This window comes from Oncorhynchus keta, chromosome 23, assembly GCF_023373465.1.
Source record: "Oncorhynchus keta strain PuntledgeMale-10-30-2019 chromosome 23, Oket_V2, whole genome shotgun sequence".
Lineage (NCBI taxonomy): Eukaryota > Metazoa > Chordata > Actinopteri > Salmoniformes > Salmonidae > Oncorhynchus > Oncorhynchus keta.
Window position 1 is genome coordinate 11,026,237 of NC_068443.1, and position 23,886 is coordinate 11,050,122.

At 42.2% G+C, this 23,886-nt stretch overlaps 1 protein-coding gene across 4 annotated transcripts; it reads left to right on the top strand.

Annotated features, from left to right (window-relative positions):
• Positions 1-3,180: 3,180 nt before the first annotated feature.
• LOC118373388 (acetylcholine receptor subunit gamma) lies at positions 3,181-22,876 on the top strand. Of its 4 annotated transcripts, XM_035759504.2 has the most exons (13): positions 3,181-3,612; positions 12,728-12,806; positions 15,384-15,523; positions 15,648-15,692; positions 15,817-15,941; positions 16,087-16,242; positions 16,940-17,037; positions 17,439-17,639; positions 19,434-19,548; positions 20,302-20,416; positions 20,941-21,214; positions 21,933-22,066; positions 22,206-22,876. In XM_035759504.2, exons 3-13 carry the CDS (start codon positions 15,428-15,430, stop codon positions 22,428-22,430), a joined length of 1,584 nt encoding a protein of 527 aa, XP_035615397.1. In that variant the 5' UTR covers positions 3,181-3,612; positions 12,728-12,806; positions 15,384-15,427; the 3' UTR covers positions 22,431-22,876. The 4 variants fall into 4 exon arrangements, with proteins under 4 accessions (XP_035615397.1, XP_035615395.1, XP_035615394.1 ...); XM_035759502.2 differs by lacking the exons at positions 3,181-3,612; positions 12,728-12,806 and adding an exon at positions 13,086-13,279 and having other exon boundaries at positions 15,387-15,523; XM_035759501.2 differs by lacking the exons at positions 3,181-3,612; positions 12,728-12,806 and adding an exon at positions 13,087-13,279.
• Positions 22,877-23,886: the final 1,010 nt, after the last annotated feature.

Sequence of the window (23,886 nt, forward strand, 5' to 3'; positions counted from 1 at the left end):
AGTTGATATTGTACTCAACCAAATAAAAACAGAGATAGAAAAAACAGTTTCTCTACTGTTTTGCCTAATCAGCATTCTAATATCCACTATCCCCTCTTCTTGGTTTACCTAGTGTCCTTTGGGAGCCGGGAGCCGACATGTCCTGAGGTGCTGAAGACGTCGGAGCTGTTGGAGGAGCAGCAGAAGTCAGAGTTCAGCTCTCTGTGTCGCTTCTACGCCCAGTCCTGCCCCCCTCCCAGCCAGGGGACTGCTGCCTGCAGCCTTCTGGCCGAGGAGAAGTGTCTCAGCCGCTTCAAGAAGTGCTGTAAGTGTTTGAGCCGTAACACTCACAGATATTTTTATTTATTATTATTATTCTGTATTTATTTGAATTATTATTATTATAATCAGTAGTAGTATTATTATGAAGTATTATTGTTGTTATTATTATAAATACAGAAGTGTGTGTCCCATGGCTGCATGTGTGTAACTGGGATAGTATTTGTTAAAGAACAGGTAGCGGGTACTGTCCGGTCAGGACCAGTAGAGACGGGTCCTGGGCTGTTCCAGAAGGTTGGCCCCCTGGTGGCCGACTGAGAGAACTGCCTCAGGGGCATTGCTGAGGAGCTGGACACGCAGACAGACAGAGGGACAGACAGAGGGACAGACAGAGGGACAGACACACGACTCCAAACCACTGAGCCAAGAAGGGAGTCTTTTCCTCCAGGTAGACTATAGTGAACTCAACTCTTTCACACTTTAAAAGGTTTGCCAGGGTCACTTTGTCTGTCTGCTACAGTAATGATTGTCTCCCATGAGGACCCTGAGTTGTACTATTTTACTGTATATTCAGTAGCTATAGCAACACTACTTATAGGACCCCGTGTTGTACTATTTTACTGTATATTCAGTAGCTATAGCAACACTACTTATAGGACCCCGTGTTGTACTATTTTACTGTATATTCAGTAGCTATAGCAACACTACTTATAGGACCCCGTGTTGTACTATTTTACTGTATATTCAGTAGCTTAGTAGGACCCCGTGTTGTACTATTTTACTGTATATTCAGTAGCTATAGCAACACTACTTATAGGACCCCGTGTTGTACTATTTTACTGTATATTCAGTAGCTATAGCAAACACTACGTTTGTACTATTTTACTGTATATTCAGTAGCTATAGCAACACTACTTAAAGGATCCTGTGTTGTACTATTTTACTGTATATTCAGTAGCTGTAGCAACACTACTTATAGGACCCCGTGTTGTACTATTTTACTGTATATTCAGTAGCTATAGCAACACTACTTATAGGACCCCGTGTTGTACTATTTTACTGTATATTCAGTAGCTATAGCAACACTACTTATAGGACCCCGTGTTGTACTATTTTACTGTATATTCAGTAGCTATAGCAACACTACTTATAGGACCCCGTGTTGTACTATTTTACTGTATATTCAGTAGCTATAGCAACACTACTTATAGGACCCCGTGTTGTACTATTTTACTGTATATTCAGTAGCTATAGCAACACTACTTAAAGGATCCTGTGTTGTACTATTTTACTGTATATTCAGTAGCTGTAGCAACACTACTTATAGGACCCCGTGTTGTACTATTTTACTGTATATTCAGTAGCTATAGCAACACTACTTATAGGACCCCGTGTTGTACTATTTTACTGTATATTCAGTAGCTATAGCAACACTACTTATAGGACCCCGTGTTGTACTATTTTACTGTATATTCAGTAGCTATAGCAACACTACTTATAGGACCCCGTGTTGTACTATTTTACTGTATATTCAGTAGCTATAGCAACACTACTTATAGGACCCCGTGTTGTACTATTTTACTGTATATTCAGTAGCTATAGCAACACTACTTAAAGGATCCTGTGTTGTACTATTTTACTGTATATTATAGCAACACTACTTATAGGACCCCGTGTTGTACTATTTTACTGTATATTCAGTAGCTATAGCAACACTACTTATAGGACCCCGTGTTGTACTATTTTACTGTATATTCAGTAGCTATAGCAACACTACTTATAGGACCCCGTGTTGTACTATTTTACTGTATATTCAGTAGCTATAGCAACACTACTTATAGGACCCCGTGTTGTACTATTTTACTGTATATTCAGTAGCTATAGCAACACTACTTATAGGACCCCGTGTTGTACTATTTTACTGTATATTCAGTAGCTGTAGCAACACTACTTATAGGACCCCGTGTTGTACTATTTTACTGTATATTCAGTAGCTATAGCAACACTACTTATAGGACCCCGTGTTGTACTATTTTACTGTATATTCAGTAGCTATAGCAACACTACTTATAGGACCCCGTGTTGTACTATTTTACTGTATATTCAGTAGCTATAGCAACACTACTTATAGGACCCCGTGTTGTACTATTTTACTGTATATTCAGTAGCTATAGCAACACTACTTATAGGACCCCGTGTTGTACTATTTTACTGTATATTCAGTAGCTATAGCAACACTACTTATTGGACCCCGTGTTGTACTATTTTACTGTATATTCAGTAGCTGTAGCAACACTACTTATAGGACCCTGAGTTGTAATATTTTACTGTATATTCATTAGCTATAGCAACACTACTTAAAGGATCCTGTGTTGTACTATTTTACTGTATATTCAGTAGCTATAGCAACACTACTTAAAGGATCCTGTGTTGTACTATTTTACTGTATATTCAGTAGCTATAGCAACACTACTTATAGGACCCTGAGTTGTAATATTTTATTGTATATTCAGTAGCTATAGCAACACTACTTAAAGGATCCTGTGTTGTACTATTTTACTGTATATTCAGTAGCTATAGCAACACTACTTAAAGGATCCTGTGTTGTACTATTTTACTGTATATTCAGTAGCTATAGCAACACTACTTATAGGACCCCGTGTTGTACTATTTTACTGTATATTCAGTAACTATAGTAACATTATAGTTTGTTTTACTGTTGTACTATGCTATACTGTAGCATATATGTTAGTCTGTGCTTTACTATACCAGTTTTTAACCATGTTTCTGATGTAATTTCCAGGCAGAGGACCGCTCTCTCCGTCATTTGGGGTGGGAGTACCAGACCATGATCTGGGCTTTACGCTCCAAACTGGGCTCCAGACTGGGCTCCAGACTCACTCCTCCAATCCTGCACCTGGATACAGCCCCCCTACAGCAAGACTCCCCCCACATTCCTGCTTTTCCCACCAGAGAGTCACCCACCTCATTCCCCCTCCGGGAATCTCCAGAATCTCTCTTCACAGCCCTCATCAGTGAAATCCGTAAATTCGGGACACAGAATGAAATGACGACAGAAGATGTAGAAATGAATGTGACGTCTTTTGAAGAGGAGACGTTTTCTGATCCAGCATCAGTCAGACCCTTCTGATTGGCTTGACAAAGCTGTGACAGAACACACAACGTTACAGCGTCAATTCCCGTCTCTGTCTACTGTCAGCAGCACAAAGTCTCCCACAGCAACAACCTCTGACTCCAGACAGACTCTACTTCCTGGTTCTCCCTCCCTCCGGGTTTCCCTCAACCACAGGAGACACAGGAGTCTCCACAAGAGGCAGATACCTCAGGTTAACGGTACGTATCACAGTTAGGTCTATACAGTGCATTCGGAAAGTTACATTTTGTTACGTTACAACCTTATTCTAAAATTGATTAACCCTCCTGTTGTGTTTTTTCATGTTAATTAATTCTGTGTTCTTGGTCCAAAATGACCGCCAAATTATAGATGATTATAAATCCATAATCATACATATCTTATCATCTAATGTTGTATTAAATCTTTTTATCAACTTAAGTTATTGTGAATATTACAAGTTTTGAACTTCTATTTGCTATTTATGGCCTGTAGGCCTCATTGACCTGAACTCATTCAACTCGTTTTTGAGTAAAAAAAGCATAATGTATGGATTATTTTGACTATAACAAATACTCAGATGAAACTTATTGTGCTACTTATCACAGACTACTTTGTGTCATAGTTTAATGAGGACTCTCTCCTCACCAGAGTCATGATCAAAGATATGATCAAGATCCTAACATACATTATATAATTTGGTCATTGTGCTGCCACAGAATGAATTGTGAGCAAAGCCTCAAAAAAGCTTTATATACCAGAGCTGTGAGAAAAATTATATACATTATTGAAACAATGTTGCGATTGTTTGTGAGAATTCCAACAGGTGTACTTCCCATGGGGGAAAGATTCTACTGGGGAAAGGTTCCCATGGGGGTTGCCATGGATGTCAAGAAGGGGAGTGAGGTGTTCTCAAACACACATGCATGTGGGGGTCTGGGAGAGGAAGTGTGTCTATCTGATGAATGGGCATGTGCCTGAACTCAATTCTATACACTAATTGTAGTCTCACCCATTCATTTCTAATGACCGGTCACCAGGAACACCACAGGTGTACAAAAGTGAAATAAAACACCCAAAATGTCATGGAAATCATCAAAATGCATTTTGTGTGTTCAGATGACCTGTGTGGACAAAGTCATGGAACCTTATGACAATCAGATTAAATTAACTACATTTTTCAGAGAGGGAACTTGTAAATCGGTCCAATTCGACGAGAACACAGCAAGAGGGTTAAATATTTTTTTTCCCTCATTAATCGACACACACAGTGCCTTGAAAAAGTATTCATCCCCCCTTGGTATTTTTCCTATTTTGTTGCATTACAACCTGTCATTTAAATAGATTTTTATTTGGATTTCATGTAATGGACACAAAATAATCAAAATTGGTGAAGTGAAATGAAAAAAATAACTTGTTTAAAGAAAACCTGTGAAGTGAAGATGCATAGATATTTAATAGCGAGTAGCAGCAGTGTACAAAACAAATGGAGGGGGAATGGCAGGAAGCTTGGCCCCAGTGATGTACTGGGCCGTATGCACTACCCTCTGTAGTGCCTTATGGTCAGATGCCGAGCAGTTGCCGTACCAGGCGGTGATGCAACCGGTCAGGATGCTCTCAATGGTGAAGCTGTAGAACCTTGTCCTCGTTTCAACTCTGATCTCATTCATTTATAAATTATTTAAAAAAATCTATCAATTAATCAATCATGGTCCTTCTTAATTCAACCTCAAATAAGAGGTTGAATCAAGGTCTCATTTGTTTTGTCCATTGTCTACAGTGGACCAGAATAAGCATAATGTTGACTCTTTAACATTAGCTTTGCTGTCAACACAGCAGCTGCTGTGATCCAGGCTGGAGGAATGATAGGGGGAAGGTAACCATCAACCCCCTACCCCTCATCTCCATAGCCCTTATCCCTATTCCCAGACCCTGGTCATAGATATGGGATTGTCTTTCAGGTCTGACATTGATTTGGATGGTTTGTATACACACTATCAACAAACAATTGGCTTGATCTACCAGAAACAACTGCAGCCGTGTTGACAGACCTACAGTTCACAGATCAGATCTCACCCTGATAGGAAAAGTTATTTGGGTGATGATGGTGGTCAGAGTTGGGGAAAAGAATGGAATGTCTGTCTCAGACTAGCTTTTGTGAAGAAGTTGACTCATCAGGGCTCAAAATGGAAGTTGAGCCATTCAAGATTCAACTAGTCATCTATTATGAAGACCATAATTATTGAATCAGATCTATTGAAGCCGGGCTGAGGAAAAAAGCCTGCACACACTACATATCCTATGCCCATCACTGCCCCAGAGGGAAAGCATGAGAAGTATGGGGCTCCTAAAAAGAGCCAACTATGGGACTCGGGAGAAGGGAGAATAGGCAACAGGGCAACAGCTGTATAAACATACTGTAAGCCTATACATCTGTTCCACAACATCAAGTTATCCACCCAGCCTAGCTCGCCTACAGTTTCTTTCATATGGCATCAGAGAGCTTTAGCCTCAAGGTTTGGATCTGAGCTGAAACTTTCGACAGTGGGATCTCTTAAAATGAATAATCACATGATGACAGTGTAAAGTCAGTAGTTGTTAAGCTTACATCAGATGTTAAGAGGTCTGTCATGTTGTTATTATATTATGTCAGCGTTCTCCAAACTCCGGTGCACATTTAGTTTTTTACCCTTGCTCTATACAGCTGATTCACATAATTAAAGCTTGGTGATGAGTTGATTGTTGGAATCAGCTGTGTAGTGCTAGGGCAAAAAACGACATGTTTGTGGTCCCCAGGACTGAGGTTGAGGACCGCTGTACTATAGCATATTATGAGTGTTATGTGCTATAAACCAGTAGAATAAAGATTTTTCTTGCTGATCCCATATCAGTCCTGAAATCTGGAAATCAATGCTAATATTCAAGCAAAACTGCAATAATATATTCTAAGAAGTGGTAAATACACATATAGGACGATGGCGAAAATGTTTTGTCTGGCCAACAGACTGACAGACACACATCACAGACACCACAGCAAATGCTCTCCATGCCAGTAAGCAAAGCTATTATCACTAAATCATTCCAAATATGTCCCATACACAAACGATCTCCCTAGGGACTCTGTAAACTGAGCCTGGCTGTGAATTACAGGAGCAATATGAGAGGGATTTTTCCATCAGGGTGCGAGTTGCTGTCTTCTCATGATGGCAAGCAGCTGTCGCCTCATGACAGCTAGTTGCTGTCACCTCAAGACAGCTACAGTAGTTGCTGTCACCTCATGATGTCTAGCTGCTGTCGGGCACCTCATGACGGCTAGCTGCTGTCATCTCATGACGGCTAGCTGCTGTCGGTCGCCTCATGGCGGCTAGCTGCTGTCGCCCGCCTCATGACGGCTAGTTGCTGTCGCCTCATGACAGCTAGCTGCTGTCGCCTCATGACGGCTAATTGCTGTTGCCTCATGACGGCTAGCTGCTGTCGGTCGCCTCATGATGGCTAGCTGCTGTCACCTCATGACAGCTAGCTGCAGTCGCCTCATGACGGCTAGCTGCTGTCGGTCGCCTCATGACGGATAGTTGCTGTCGCCTCATGACGGCTACTTGCTGTTGCCTCATGACGGCTAGCTGCTGTCGGTCGCCTCATGATGGCTAGTTGCTGTCGCCTCATGGCGGCTACTTGCTGTTGCCTCATGACGGCTAGCTGCTGTTGGTCGCCTCATGATGGCTAGCTGCTGTCACCTCATGACAGCTAGCTGCTGTCGCCTCATGACGGCTAGCTGCTGTCGGTCGCCTCATGACGGCTAGCTGCTGTCGCCTCATTACGGCTAGTTGCTGTCGCCTCATGACGGCTAGCTGCTGTCGCCTCATGACGGCTAATTGCTGTTGCCTCATGACGGCTAGCTGCTGTCGGTCGCCTCATGACGTCTAGTTGCTGTCGCCTCATGACGGCTACTTGCTGTCGCCTCATGATGGCTAGCTGCTGTCGCCTCATGACGGCTAGCTGCTGTTGGTTTCCTCATGACGGCTAGTTGCTGTCGCCACATGATGGCTAGCTGCTGGCGACTCATGACTGCTAGTTGCTGTAATCTCATGACGGCTACAGTAGTTGCTGTCGCCTCATGACGGCTAGTTGCTGTCACCTCATGATGGCTAGTTGCTGTCGCCTCATGATGGCTAGCTGCTGTCATTTCATGATGGCTACAGTAGTCACTGATACCTTATGAGGGCTAGCTGCTGTCGGTCGCCTCATGACGGCTAGTTGCTGTCGCCTCATGACGGTTAGTTTCTGTCATCTCATGACGGCTAGTTGTTGTCATCTCATGACGGCTACACTAGTTGCTGTCACCTCATGACTGCTAGTTGCTGTCACCTCATGACTGCTAGTTGCTGTCACCTCATGACAGCTAGCTGCTGTCACCTCATGACAGCTAGCTGCTGTCACCTCATGATGGCTAGCTGCTGTCGCCTCATGACGGCTACAGTAGTTGCTGTCACCTCATGACGGCAAGCTGCTGTCACCTCATGAAGGAAAGTTGCTGTCACCTCATGGCGGCTAGTTGCTGTCGCCTCATGACGGCTAGCTGCTGTTGCCTCATGACGGCTAATTGCTGTTGCCTCATGACGGCTAGCTGCTGTCGGTTGCCTCATGATGGCTAGCTGCTGTCGCCTCCTGGCGGCTACTTGCTGTTGCCTCATGACGGCTAGCTGCTGTTGGTCGCCTCATGATGGCTAGCTGCTGTCACCTCATGACAGCTAGCTGCTGTCGCCTCATGACGGCTAGCTGCTGTCGGTCGCCTCATGATGGCTAGTTGCTGTCGCCTCATGACGGCTAGCTGCTGTCGGTCGCCTCATGACGGCTAGTTGCTGTCGCCTCATGACGGCTACTTGCTGTCGCCTCATGATGGCTAGCTGCTGTCGCCTCATGACGGCTAGCTGCTGTTGGTTTCCTCATGACGGCTAGTTGCTGTCGCCACATGACGGCTAGCTGCTGTCGGTCGCCTCATGACGGCTAGTTGCTGTCGCCTCATGACGGTTAGTTTCTGTCATCTCATGACGGCTAGTTGCTGTCATCCCATGACGGCTACACTAGTTGCTGTCACCTCATGACGGCTAGTTGCTGTCACCTCATGACAGCTAGCTGCTCTTGCCTCATGATGGCTAGCTGCTGTCGCCTCATGACGGCTACAGTAGTTGCTGTCACCTCATGACGGCAAGCTGCTGTCACCTCATGAAGGAAAGTTGCTGTCACCTCATGACAGCTAGTTGCTGTCGCCTCATGACGGCTAGCTGCTGTTATGAAGGCTACAGTAGTTGCGGACACCTCATGAGGGCTAGCTGCTGTCGGTCGCCTCATGACGGCTAGTTGCTGTCGCCTTATCACGGCTAGTTGTTGTCGCCTCATGACGGCTAGCTGCTGTTGCCTCATGATGGCTAGCTGCTGTCGCCTCATGATGGCTAGTTGCTGTCGGTCGCCTCATGATGGCTAGGTGCTATCAGTTTTTCCTAGCCACCGTGCTTCTACATCTGCATTGCTTGCTCTCTGGGGTTTTAGGCTCGGTTTCTGTATAAGCACCTTAAAAAGGGTTTTAAAAATACATTTAATGGATTTAGAATTGGTCTGGTAAACAGGCAGCTATGAAAAATATCCATGAAAACTCACAGGGTAAATATTATGTTCTACAGCTTAACATGAGGTATTCTAACTCAGGCGAGCAGAACCTCGAGACCTCCTTAATATTAAAGATTGCACATCAGCTGTTGTTACCAAGGAGACACACACTACCCCATTGAGCGTACCTGACACTGTCGTTCTATCCTGCCGATGCATAGAAAAAACAACTAGTTGTATATTATCCATGTCCTTGTTCAGCCAAGTTTCCGAGAAGCATAGAATATTACAGTTTTCAGGTCCCGTTGACAGGATAGTCTCGAACAGAGCTCATCCAGTTAGTTCTCCAGTGATTGTCGATTCACCAGTAGAACAAAGGGTAGAGACGGTTTATTTACGTGGGGTGCCCCCACGTTGACCTCTATATTGTAGTTTCATCAGGGTACCCCCGCGTTGACCTCTATATCGTAGTTTCATCAGGGTGCCCCCACGTTGACCTCTATATCGTAGTTTCATCAGGGTGCCCCCACGTTGACCTCTATATCGTAGTTTCATCAGGGTGCCCCCACGTTGACCTCTATATTGTAGTTTCATCAGGGTGCCCCCACGTTGACCTCTATATCGTAGTTTCATCAGGGTGCCCCCACGTTGACCTCTATATTGTAGTTTCATCAGGGTGCCCCCACGTTGACCTCTATATCGTAGTTTCATCAGGGTGCCCCCACGTTGACCTCTATATCGTAGTTTCATCAGTGTGCCCCCACATCGACCTCTATATCGTAGTTTCATCAGGGTGCCCCCACATTGACCTCTATATCGTAGTTTCATCAGGGTGCCCCCACGTTGACCTCTATATTGTAGTTTCATCAGGGTGCCCTCACATCGACCTCTATATCATAGTTTCATCAGGGTGCCCTCACGTTGACCTCTATATCGTAGTTTCATCAGGGTGCCCCCACGTTGACCTCTATATCATAGTTTCATCAGGGTGCCCTCACGTTGACCTCTATATCATAGTTTCATCAGGGTGCCCCCACGTTGACCTCTATATCATAGTTTCATCAGGGTGCCCTCACGTTGACCTCTATATCGTAGTTTCATCAGGGTGCCCCCACGTTGACCTCTATATTGTAGTTTCATCAGGGTGCCCCCACATTGACCTCTATATCGTAGTTTCATCAGGGTGCCCTCACGTTGACCTCTGTATTGTAGTTTCATCAGGGTGCCCCCACATTGACCTCTATATCGTAGTTTCATCAGGGTGCCCCCACGTTGACCTCTATATTGTAGTTTCATCAGGGTGCCCCCACATTGACCTCTATATTGTAGTTTCATCAGGGATGCCCCTATGTTGACCTCTATATTGTAGTTTCATCAGGGTGCCCCCACGTTGACCTCTATATCGTAGTTTCATCAGGGTGCCCTCACGTTGACCTCTATATTGTAGTTTCATCAGGGTGCCCCCACATTGACCTCTATATCGTAGTTTCATCAGGGTGCGCTCACATTGACCTCTGTATTGTAGTTTCATCAGGGATCCCCTATGTTGACCTCTATATTGTAGTTTCATCAGGGTGCCCTCACGTTGACCTCTGTATTGTAGTTTCATCAGGGATCCCCTATGTTGACCTCTATATTGTAGTTTCATCAGGGTGCCCTCACGTTGACCTCTGTATTGTAGTTTCATCAGGGATCCCCTATGTTGACCTCTATATTGTAGTTTCATCAGGGTGCCCTCACGTTGACCTCTGTATTGTAGTTTCATCAGGGATCCCCTATGTTGACCTCTATATTGTAGTTTCATCAGGGATCCCCTATGTTGACCTCTATATTGTAGTTTCATCAGGGTGCCCTCACATTGACCTCTATATTGTAGTTTCATCAGGGTGCCCTCACGTTGACCTCTGTATTGTAGTTTCATCAGGGATCCCCTATGTTGACCTCTATATTGTAGTTTCATCAGGGTGCCCTCACGTTGACCTCTGTATTGTAGTTTCATCAGGGATCCCCTATGTTGACTTCTATATCGTAGTTTCATCAGGGTGCCCTCACATTGACCTCTATATCGTAGTTTCATCAGGGATCCCCTATGTTGACCTCTATATTGTAGTTTCATCAGGGTGCCCTCACATTGACCTCTATATTGTAGTTTCATCAGGGATCCCCTATGTTGACTTCTATATCGTAGTTTCATCAGGGTGCCCTCACATTGACCTCTATATTGTAGTTTCATCAGGGATCCCCTATGTTGACCTCTATATCGTAGTTTCATCAGGGTGCCCTCACATTGACCTCTATATTGTAGTTTCATCAGGGATCCCCTATGTTGACCTCTATATTGTAGTTTCATCAGGGATCCCCTATGTTGACCTCTATATTGTAGTTTCATCAGGGTGCCCCCACATTGACCTCTATATCGTAGTTTCATCAGGGTGCCCTCACATTGACCTCTATATTGTAGTTTCATCAGGGTGCCCTCACATTGACCTCTATATTGTAGTTTCATCAGGGATCCCCTATGTTGACTTCTATATCGTAGTTTCATCAGGGTGCCCCCACATTGACCTCTATATCGTAGTTTCATCAGGGTGCCCTCACATTGACCTCTATATTGTAGTTTCATCAGGGATCCCCTATGTTGACTTCTATATCGTAGTTTCATCAGGGTGCCCTCACATTGACCTCTATATTGTAGTTTCATCAGGGATCCCCTATGTTGACCTCTATATCGTAGTTTCATCAGGGTGCCCCCACGTTGACCTCTATATCGTAGTTTCATCAGGGATCCCCTATGTTGACTTCTATATCGTAGTTTCATCAGGGTGCCCTCACATTGACCTCTATATTGTAGTTTCATCAGGGATCCCCTATGTTGACCTCTATATCGTAGTTTCATCAGGGTGCCCCCACATTGACCTCTATATCGTAGTTTCATCAGGGTGCCCCCACGTTGACCTCTATATTGTAGTTTCATCAGGGATCCCCTATGTTGACCTCTATATCGTAGTTTCATCAGGGTGCCCCCACATTGACCTCTATATCGTAGTTTCATCAGGGTGCCCCCACGTTGACCTCTATATTGTAGTTTCATCAGGGTGCCCTCACATTGACCTCTATGTTGTAGTTTCATCAGGGTGCCCCCACGTTGACCTCTATATTGTAGTTTCATCAGGGATCCCCTATGTTGACTTCTATATCGTAGTTTCATCAGGGTGCCCCCACGTTGACCTCTAAATTGTAGTTTCATCAGGGTGCCCTCACATTGACCTCTATATTGTAGTTTCATCAGGGTGCCCTCACATTGACCTCTATATTGTAGTTTCATCAGGGTGCCCTCACGTTGACCTCTATATTGTAGTTTCATCAGGGTGCCCCCACGTTGACCTCTATATTGTAGTTTCATCAGGGTGCCCCCACGTTAACCTCTAAATTGTAGTTTCATCAGGGTGCCCTCACATTGATCTCTATATTGTAGTTTCATCAGGGTGCCCCCACGTTGATCTCTATATTGTAGTTTCATCAGGGTGCCCCCACGTTGACCTCTATATTGTAGTTTCATCAGGGTGCCCCCACGTTGACCTCTAAATTGTAGTTTCATCAGGGTGCCCTCACATTGATCTCTATATTGTAGTTTCATCAGGGTGCCCCCACGTTGATCTCTATATTGTAGTTTCATCAGGGTGCCCCCACGTTGATCTCTATATCGCCGTATCTTTCTCTTCCGAGTTTCAGGGATGAGGGCCTGGTCCGGGGTGAGCAGTACATCCTGTGCCTCTGAATCTTTGAAGTGGAAATCTTCATACAAATCGAGGTTAGTGATCGCTGTTCTTTTCGGTCATAGGAAACGATGGCGATAACATTATGTACAAAAAAAGTTACGATCAGTGTAAAAAAACACAACATTAAATAATGGGTAAGGAGCACGTAAAAGGGTCACTACACATTCCAGTGCCGTGAGTGTGTGTGTGTGTTTTTGTGTTTTTGTGCGTGCGTGCGTTGTGACAGCTGACAATGCAGTCCTGGGTTGGACAGCAGGAGTGTAGCGCTCCAGAAATACTTTTAGGGCCATAAGACAGTAAACCCTCCCCTGAAACTGACACAACCCTGACCACCTCTCACACACACACACACGCACGCACGCACGCACGCACGCACGCACGCACGCACCTAAAGAGTAGTGTCGGTTTGAAACAATAATCTCAGTCCCAGAGATGGATCTCAACGCAGGATCTCAAAGCTTTCTACCACTCGGTCTATGGATATTTCTCTTCATCTTCACTACTGGTAAGAATGTTAGCTTCCACTTTACTGTATAAGCATGGCTAGTTTCTAGAGGTATTTCAATTGGTATTTTATTGGTATTTGGTGGAATGTCAGGGTATGGGATGTGTAGCTTATACAGGCTTTCTGAGCGGTTGGCAGAAGCATTATGACAATGAGTTTAAAGCTTTATACATACACTTCAAAATGGCACAAATGTTTTGCATGATTTAAAAGTGTCACTAGAGAACAGAATAAACTATTAAAAATAGTTGAGCTATTTTTGTATGATCAAAACAAAAAGGCCCTTAGGGAAGCTGTCTTTTATTAAAAACTTCTTAAGCCGAGGCCTCCCGCTAGCAGGACAACTTCCGGTGAAACTGGAGGACGTGCAATTCAAATAAATGATCAGAAAAATGATGGATATTAAACATTTAGGTACATACAAGTGTCTTATATCGGTTGAAAGCTTAAACTATTGTTAATATAACAGTACAGTCCGATTTACCGTATCTATTACAGCGAAAGCAAGCCATGTGATTGTTTGAGGATGCCACCCCACATCAAAATATTTTTCCACCGGCACAGGTTTCATAAATTCACAAATAGAGATAAAATATTCACGTACTTTTGGAATATCTTCCTCTGATTTGTCATCCAAAGGGTTCCAGCTATAACATGTAGTTGTTGTTTTGTTAGGTAAAAAAAAGTATGTTTAGTTGGCGCCATCGATTTGATTAATCCAATCGTTCAACATCCAAAAATCTACCCCTAAACTTTGTTTCAACAAGTCAAAATACGTTTCTATTAACTCATCAGATACTCTAAAATGTAATCAAACTATAATATTTCCTACGGAAAGAAGTATGTACAATAGGATTTTAGCAGGTGCGTCTTGTCTTCATGGCGTGCCCAAACACAAATTTCCAAGACTGTGTCCCTGTACTAAAACTGATATTTCTTATTCGTTTTTTTTTACAAACCAGAAACCTTGAACATAGACTGCTGAACCCCTGTGGAAACCATAGGAATTGCATCCTGGGAGCTAGAATTCAGTATGCCCCTATACTTTCCATTGTAAGAGCACGGTCTCTCAAAAAATTACAATTCTGATTGGGTTTTCTTTGGATTTTCTCCTACCATATCTATTGTGTTATATTCTCCTACATTATTTTAACATTTCTACAAACTTCAAAGTGTTTTCTTTCCAATGGTACCAACTATATGCATATCCTGGCATATCTTGACAATGTTTGTTTTTTATGTCTTTGAAGCTGGAATAAAATACATATTTAGCTGTTTGTATATCACATTGAAAGAATAATTTGCTGCAGGAAATTTGCTGCCAGATGGTGAAGTGGGATTCATCACTCCAGAGAACACGTTTCCACTTCTCCAGAGTCCAATGGCGTCGAGCTTTACACCAGCCGACGCTTGGCATTGCTCTGCCATGGAAACCCATTTACTGAAGCTCCCGACTAACAATTATTGTGCTGATGTTGCTTCCAGAGGCAGTTTGAAACTCGGTAGTGAGTCTTGCAACCGAGGACAGGTGATTTTTACATGCCACGCACTCGGCTGTCCTGTACTGTGAGCTTGAGGGGCCTACCACTTTGGGGATGAGCCGTTGGTGCTCCTAGACATGTCCACTTCACAATAACAACACTTACAGTTGACCGGGGCAGCTCTAACAGGGCAGACATTTGACAAACTGACTTGTTGGAAAGGTGTCATCCTATGACGGTGCCACATTGAAAGCAACTGAGCTCTTCAGTAAGCCCATTCTACTGCCAATGTTTGTCTATGGAGATTGCATGGCTGTGTGCTTCATTTTATACACCTGTCATCAACGGGTGTGGCTGAAAAAGCTGAATCCACTCATTTGAAGGGGTGTCCACATTTTTTTTGTATATATCATGTCGTTTTAGCTGACATCCAACCTTGTGTGTTCCCCTATTGAAGTATTAATAACTCACTCTATCTCCTTCTATCTCCATCTATCTCACCTTATCTCCCTCTATCTCACTATTTGTCTCTCTCACTGTAACCCACTTGGCGTCTCTCATTGTATCTCACAATGTGTCTCTCTCTATCTCACTCAATCATTTTGTCTCTGATGGTATCTCAGCAGTAGCAGGGGTGAACCTGGAGGGGGAGCTGTTCAAGGACCTGATGAGAGGCTACAACAAGAACGTCCGGCCCATGGAGAAGAGTGGTGACATCACACAGGTCACCGTCAAGATGACCCTCACCAACCTTATTTCCCTGGTGTGTGTGTGTGTGTGTGTGTGTGTGTGTGTGTGTGTGTGTGTGTGTGTGTGTGTGTGTGTGTGTGTGTGTGTGTGTGTGTGTGTGTGTGTGTGTGTGTGATCATCTTGCTTTCCATCCCTAGAATGAAAAGGAAGAAGCCCTTACAACCAGCGTCTGGATTGAAATGGTAAAATCCCTTGTTGACTCAGGCTAAACACACACACAGTGGCTTAGTACCACACCATGTCACTCAACTCTTTGTCTTCGTTTCCTTTCATATTCTATTTGTTATCTGCTTTTTCCATTGTCAGAAATGGTGTGACTACAGGCTGAGGTGGGACCAATCTCCCAGGTCTGTCCTGTACGGAAACCTCACCTCCCAGATGAGGATCCCATCCAAGAGCATCTGGCTGCCTGACATCATCCTGGAGAACAAGTGAGTCTAGAAAGCACAACGTAAAATCATCACTTAACGTGCTGGCCAAGGGAACACTGCAGATTCATGATGAAGGCATCCATGTTAGGACAAAACATGTGATCCCATACATAACCCTTTAATCTCTCTCTCTCTCTCTCCAAAGTGTAGACGGAAAGTTTGAGATAGCCATGTACTGTAATGCCCTGGTGTCTCCTGGTGGCTGTGTGTACTGGCTGCCTCCTGCCATCTATCGCAGCGCCTGCTCCATCACCGTCAACTACTTCCCCTTCGACTGGCAGAACTGCACCATGGTGTTCCGGTATGGGCGTCACTAACACACCCCACTAATGACTAATCTCAACTGAATATAACCACCAGCTGCAGGTAGCCTAGCGGTTAAGAGCGTTGGGCCAGTTACCTGAAAAGGTTGCTGGTTCGAATCCCCAAGACGTAAAATGCCATTCTGCCCTTGAGCAAGGCAGTTAACCCCCTGACAACAACTGCTTCCCGGGTGCTGATGACGTTGATTAAGGCAGCCCCAACACTTCTTTGATTCAGTGGGTTTGGGTTAAATGCAGACTAGACATTTTGATTGCAACTGACTAGTTCGCCCTGAACCTCCCTGTGCCGTTATACTGTGTACCCCTTCAGCAGATCTGAAAGAATTGAGTAGAGGCTGGATTCAATCCGCATCGCAAAGCTCTGCAAAGTTCATTTCCGATTCTGCTGACACATGCAGCATTTACTGTGAATGCAGTCTCTGCGAACGCAGGAACATTGCCTTTAAATTTCACTCGAGCTATAACATGGATCTTCCACAATAGTGATTTAATCTAACCCAATCAAATTAAAACCAATCAATTAAACCATAAATACAAATCAATTAAACCATAAATACAAAAAAAACATCAAGTTAGTCAATATGAGACGCAGCTTATTGGTGTGTCAGTGGAGTGTGTCCCTCTGTTTTTAGTTTCACGGTTATGGATGACTGTTTCCTCTCTCCCTGTGTTCAGTTCCCAGACCTACAACGCTAACGAGATAGAACTAGTTCTCACAGAGGAGGACAACCAGCCTGTGGAGTGGGTGGTGATCGACCCCGAGGCTTTTACTGGTATTGTAGTAACCCTGCGCCGCAAACACCTTGATTGATTTATGTTTTTTTTTGTGAGCGTATGAAAAATACAAGGAACATTAGGGAACAGAGGATAACATGAGAGCATTTTACAACAAGACCAAAAAATGTTAATAGAATCGTCAATAAACGTTCAATTCAATTGGGGTTCTGTTTCTTAAAAACAAATACAAAGTTATTGCATCATCTGGGAACTGAAGAGGATTTAAAACCTTCTCTTGTTCTCTCGTTCTCTCGTTATCTCATTCTAGACAGAATTGGATAATGTTCTAAGCAGCATACATGGGAGCCATGACACTATTCATATTAACTCTATACATTATATTATTATTATTATTATTATATTACTATATACTATATTAGCTCTCGTCTGTTGTCAGAGAATGGGGAGTGGATCATCAAACACAGGCCTGCTAAGAAGATGATTAACCAGCGCTACACTAAAGATGAGTTAGAGTACCAGGAAGTGGTGTTCTTCCTGATGATCCAGAGGAAACCTCTGTTCTACGTCATCAACATCATCGTTCCCTGTGTCCTCATCTCATCCCTGGGCCTGCTCGTCTACTTCCTGCCTGCCAAAGGTGACGACTGCATGGACACACACTAACACACACACCCACACACGGACGCATACACATGTACACGCGTATGCACACCCACGTTCACACACACACACACACACACACACACACACACACACACACACACACACACACACACACACACACACACACACACACACACACACACACACACACACACACATACACACACACACACACACACACACACACACACACACACACACACACACACACACACACACACACACACACACACACACACACACACACACACACATACTCACAGTCCGCACTCAAGACATTCACCTAACCTACCCGGTAACACTTCTGATACACCTATAGATGCTTGTGAAACCCAGTACATACAGTATGATGAACTGCATGTCGCTCCGCATAAATGACTGAAATACCAATGTAAATGTAGATATAAAATATCAATGTAAATGTAAATATCAATGTAAATGTGAATGTAAATATCAATGTAAATGTGAATGTAAATATCAATGTAAATGTGAATGTAAATATCAATGTAAATGTGAATGTAAATATCAATGTAAATGTAAATGTGAAATATCAATGTAAATGTAAAATATCAATGTAAATGTGAATGTAAATATCAATGTAAATGTAAATGTAAAATATCAATGTAAATGTAGATATAAAATATCAATGTAAATGTAAAATATAAATGTAAATGTAAAATATCAATGTAAATGTGAATGTAAATATCAATGTAAATGTGAATGTAAATATCAATGTAAATGTAAATGTAAAATATCAATGTAAATGTAAATATCAATGTAAATGTAAATGTAAAATATCAATGTAAATGTAAAATATCAATGTAAATGTGAATGTAAATATCAATGTAAATGTGAATGTAAATATCAATGTAAATGTAAATGTAAAATATCAATGTAAATGTAAAATATCAATGTAAATGTGAATGTAAATATCAAGGGAAATGTAAATGTAAAATATCAATGTAAATGTAAAATATCAATGTAAATGTAAAATATCAATGTAAATGTGAATGTAAATATCAATGTAAATGTAAATGTAAAATATCAATGTAAATGTAAAATATCAATGTAAATGCAAATATCAATGTAAATGTGAATGTAAATATCAATGTAAATGTGAATGTAAAATATCAATGTAAATGTGAATGTAAATATCAATGTAAATGTAAATGTAAAATATCAATGTAAATGTAAAATATCAATGTAAATGTAAAATATCAATGTAAATATCAATGTAAATGTAAATGTAAAATATCAATGTAAATGTGAATGTAAATATCAATGTAAATGTAAATGTAAAATATCAATGTAAATGTAAAATATCAATGTAAATGTGAATGTAAATATCAATGTAAATGTAAATGTAAAATATAAATGTAAATGTGAATGTAAATATCAATGTAAATGTAAATGTAAAATATCAATGTAAATGTAAAATATCAATGTAAATGTGAATGTAAATATCAATGTAAATGTAAATGTAAAATATCAATGTAAATGTAAAATATCAATGTAAATGTGAATGTAAATATCAATGTAAATGTAAATATCAATGTAAATGTGAATGTAAAATATCAATGTAAATGTGAATGTAAATATCAATGTAAATGTAAATATCAATGTAAATGTAAAATATCAATGTAAATGTAAATATCAATGTAAATGTAAATGTAAAATATCAATGTAAATGTAAAATATCAATGTAAATGTAGATTTTCATCAACTGATTGACTCTCTGTGCTTGTGATCTGATTTTGGTTTTGGTCAGCTGGGGGTCAGAAGTGCACCGTGTCCATCATGATTCTCCTGGCCCAGACTGTCTTCCTCATCCTCATAGCCAACAAGGTCCCAGAAACCTCCCAGACTGTTCCTCTTATCGGAAAGTAGGACCACTTATTTTAATATCATTTACTTAGACTATATTTTACTGCTTCCCTTTAAGTAACATTTTTACATTTCCTCAACTACCACAAAAATACTTATAATGAGTGGAAGCAAGTCACACAAATTTCTTAATGGAAAACGACCTTCTAGTTCTAAAAAAAACTATGTTTTAAGTGAGAAGTAGCCATTGGTCGAAGTGGATAAAAAGAAAGGAAATTCACACAATGCCTACTGTACTTTACCCATGCTCTACCAAGGTTTTCCAGCACACAGCTTTGACCTACTACAGTGTTGGTATTGTAATTCAAACTATGTGTAAGCAGGTTGTTTAGTATTCAAACATTCTCAAACCGCTTAATTCATACTCTTAGAGGAGATGTTCCCACAATAATATGATTTGTACCACATACAAGGCAGAGTATTGGATTCTTCCCCACATCACACTAAGACATTACCCCATTTCACTACCTTTTCAATATTTTTTTTGTTTTGTCAAAGCTGGCTTATATAGACCATCATATTTGATTGAGTGAGCTGTTTTGTCTTGTAGTAATGTGGTGCCTGCCTGTATTTTCTTAAATCTTTATTTTTGCAAAAAAATTCAAAATATTTAATAACGTCTTTTTTTGTCAGTAGGTGTCCAACATAACAACAGGTCACTTATATAGAGGTCTGTAACAGAGATCTATAGAGCCTGTCTGCAGTCCTGACTTATGTAACCATTAGCTTTAATGGCTTCATGTGTTTTGTAGGTACCTGATGTTTGTCATGTCCGTGACCACCATCATAGTAATGAACTGTGTCATCGTGCTGAACCTGTCTCTAAGATCCCCCAATACACACATCATGAACAATAAAGTCAGGAAGGTAAGACTGTAAAACTGTGACCAACAAGTTTGTCAGAAGCATCCCACGCCTCTAATGTGGTTTTATATGGTCCTCTGCATTACCGGATGGCTTGTTAGGCCATAAGGGAAAGTTTGGCTGATACTGGACTGGTAGTGTGGACCAGGGATGGGGTCATGGGGTCAATTCAGGAATTAAACTGAAATTCTAAATCATGAATAGATTAAAAAAAAATCTCATTTGAATGATTTATCAATAAACTAAGGACAAGTCATCTATGTATATATATACATAGACTTCCTGAATTGAGTATCTTCCATTCGAATTGGCCCCATATTTACATTTTGGTAATTTAGCAGACGCTCTTATCCAGAGCCACTTACAGGAGCAATTGGGTTTATGTGCCTTGCTCAAGGTCACATCAAAACTTTATGCTAGGGGTTTCGAACCAGCGACCTTTCGTTATTGGCCCAATGCTCTTAACCACTAGGCTACCTACCCAAACTCTGGTGTTGACCTTTGACCCTTGACAATGTTGACCTCAGGTCCTGCTGAACATCCTGCCTCGGCTGCTGAGGATGCAGATGCGACCGTGGACACCGTCTGAGGACTGTGACCTCAGTGATGGAACAGGTAATGGTCACAGTCACAGTACCGACAGTGGGAGTAACATATTCCTAGTCCCCTGCCGGCGTCGTAGCTCCCTAGGACTCATCATCAAGGCAGAGGAATACGTCATGAAGACGGCCCGGTCTGAACTCATGTTCTCCAGGCTCAGAGAGAGAGACGGCCTCATGAAATCTGCACTGGAGAAGATCTGTGAGTAGGATTACACATAGAATATTACAATGGGAATTGATGGGATTTTTTGTTCACACTGTACTTACCCTCCACTTAGGATAAGGATAAGGGTTAGGATAAGGGTTAGGGTTGAACCAGCTGCTGGACATGAAGCTAGGGTTAGGGTTGAACCAGCAGCTGGACATGAAGCTAGGGTTAGGTTTGAACCAGCAGCTGGACATGAAGCTAGGGTTAGGGTTGAACCAGCAGCTGGACATGAAGCTAGGGTTAGGGTTGAACCAGCAGCTGGACATGAAGCTAGGGTTAGGGTTGAACCAGCAGCTGGACATGAAGCTAGGGTTAGGGTTGAACCAGCAGCTGGACATGAAGCTAGGGTTAGGGTTGAACCAGCAGCTGGACATGAAGCTAGAGTTAGGGTTGAACCAGCAGCTGGACATGAAGCTAGGGTTAGGGTTGAACCAGCAGCTGGACATGAAGCTAGGGTTAGGGTTGAACCAGCAGCTGGACATGAAGCTAGGGTTAGGGTTGAACCAGCAGCTGGACATGAAGCTAGGGTTAGGGTTGAACCAGCAGCTGGACATGAAGCTAAGGATAGGTTTGCTGCTGTAAGTACAGTGTAATTACACAATAATAAGGGCAGTTTAATGTAAAGTTTTACCATATTTTCAATCTTAGCTGCGATAAAATTACAAGAAATTTGTATAGGTTAATTCTCTGTTTTAACCTTTGACCCTAGATAACAGTCTTGAGGGGAGTACGGCACAAGACCTGGGGACCAGCCTGGCCCAGGCTTCACCGGAGGTACGCCAGTGTGTGGAATCCTGCAAACATATTGCCAAGAGTGCCAGGCAACAAAACAACTTTGAGAGTGTGAGTCTCCCAAATGTGTTTCACCCACCTGGGTGATGCACAGTTACCATTTTGTGCCAGAACATTACTGAAAGGAAACTGATTTACCAACATTTCGAGTGAGTCTCCCCTCTGACCTGTACCTCTGATGTCACAACAGGAGAATGAGGAGTGGTTCCTGGTTGGCCGGGTGATTGACAGGGTGTGCTTCATCGCCATGGCGCTGTCGTTCTTCATGGGCACCATCGGAATCTTCCTGATGGGACATTTCAACCAGCCCCCCTCCGTACCTTTCCCTGGTGATCCCAGGAAGTACCTTCCTCCATTAGGGAATAACATCACCGATCCCACTGGGAATGACACTGGTGAAAATCTACTGGGTTGAGAAATGTCCATAAACCAGGAAGAGGTCTGAAAATGGCCCTAGAAAGGAATGGGTTTTAGCACAGGTTATTGTGGCTGCAGAAAGCTTTGAGAGATCTTTGATTATGTATGTATTGGTGGTCTGAGACTGAAACTAAACCATGTGGGTCTGTCACAGGTTTTGCAGTTTATGACTTTGCTCATTCAGCGAGACAACAAAGATTTTTACAGTGGATTATAGATGTCCATACTAATTACAAAGGGATATGCTTGACCATATGCACTGATGCCTTGTATGATATGTGTGTTTCAGAGAAATGGTTGAAGGTGGTATTTTTGAACATAGATATTACCACTGAGTAATATGCTAAAGTTTTATCACACTGTTATGTTTACTTTCTTTAAGGCAACCCAACCCGGATTCAGGGGTAGACGTAACCTAATAAATGTAAATCCGGTACACTCCAATTAGTATGATATGTTACGTTTCTTAAGGTATGAATGCATTTGTGGATGTCCATCATCCATTTTATATAATATGTTACTAATGACAATTTGTACAATATGTTACGGATTTCAAAACATATATGTTACGAATTACAATTTGTTGTTACTAACATTAACTAGGTGGCTAACGCTAACGTCGGCTAGGTGGCAAATGTTAACGTTAGCTAGGTGGCTAATGTTAGCTAGGTGGCTAACGTTAGCTAGGTGGCTAACGTTAGCTTGGCTAGGGGCTAGGGTTAAGGGTTAGGGTTAACGTTAGGATTAAAGTTAAGCTAACGTGCTACGTAGTTACACAGTAGCTAAAAGGTAGTAAGTAGTTGTAAAGATGCTTATTAGACAAAATGCTAAAGTTGTATGTGATAAGATTCAAACACACAACCTTTAGTTTGCTAGACCTTCGCATTATACGTCTACTCATCCACCCTGACCAACCATCCTACTTAAGTTACTTTCAATCTTATGTAACATACCGATCGTTCATTAAAAGTAAAAGTAAAGGTATAGCAACTTTTGTTGGTAGTATGGGTGTGAGGCAGAGTCGTCCCCCCCTCCCCCTGTTTGAAAAACACAGCTGCTTGCTTGCTAGCCACTAACTTCAATCAAGAGATGCCAGGGAGTGGACCTCAGAGGGCAAGTGCTTGACAAATGGCAACATTTTAAAAGCTGGAATTGTTTTAAGATGGTCATACCATGAATCATTTAGCTATTTGAGCACCCCTTTAGGTATAACATATACAGTTGAAGTCGGAAGTTTACATACACTTAGGTTGGAGTCATTAAACCTCGTTTTTCAACCACTCCACAAATGTCTTGTTAACAAACTATAGTTTTGGCAAGTTGGTTAGGACATCTACTTTGTGCAGGACACAAGTCATTTTTCCAACACTTGTTAACAGACAGATTATTCTACGTATACTTCACTGTATCACAACTCCAGTGGGTCAGAAGTTTACATGCACTAAATTGACTGT

Bases quoted from the DNA above. Each gene is read 5' to 3' on its own strand.
- LOC118373388 (XM_035759501.2), top strand. From the start codon at position 13,207: ATGGATCTCAACGCAGGATCTCAAAGCTTTCTACCACTCGGTCTATGG. The intron at 15,524-15,647 runs GTGTGTGTGTGT...TTCCATCCCTAG, and splicing joins TCACCAACCTTATTTCCCTG to AATGAAAAGGAAGAAGCCCT. The intron at 16,243-16,939 runs GTATGGGCGTCA...CCCTGTGTTCAG, and splicing joins AACTGCACCATGGTGTTCCG to TTCCCAGACCTACAACGCTA.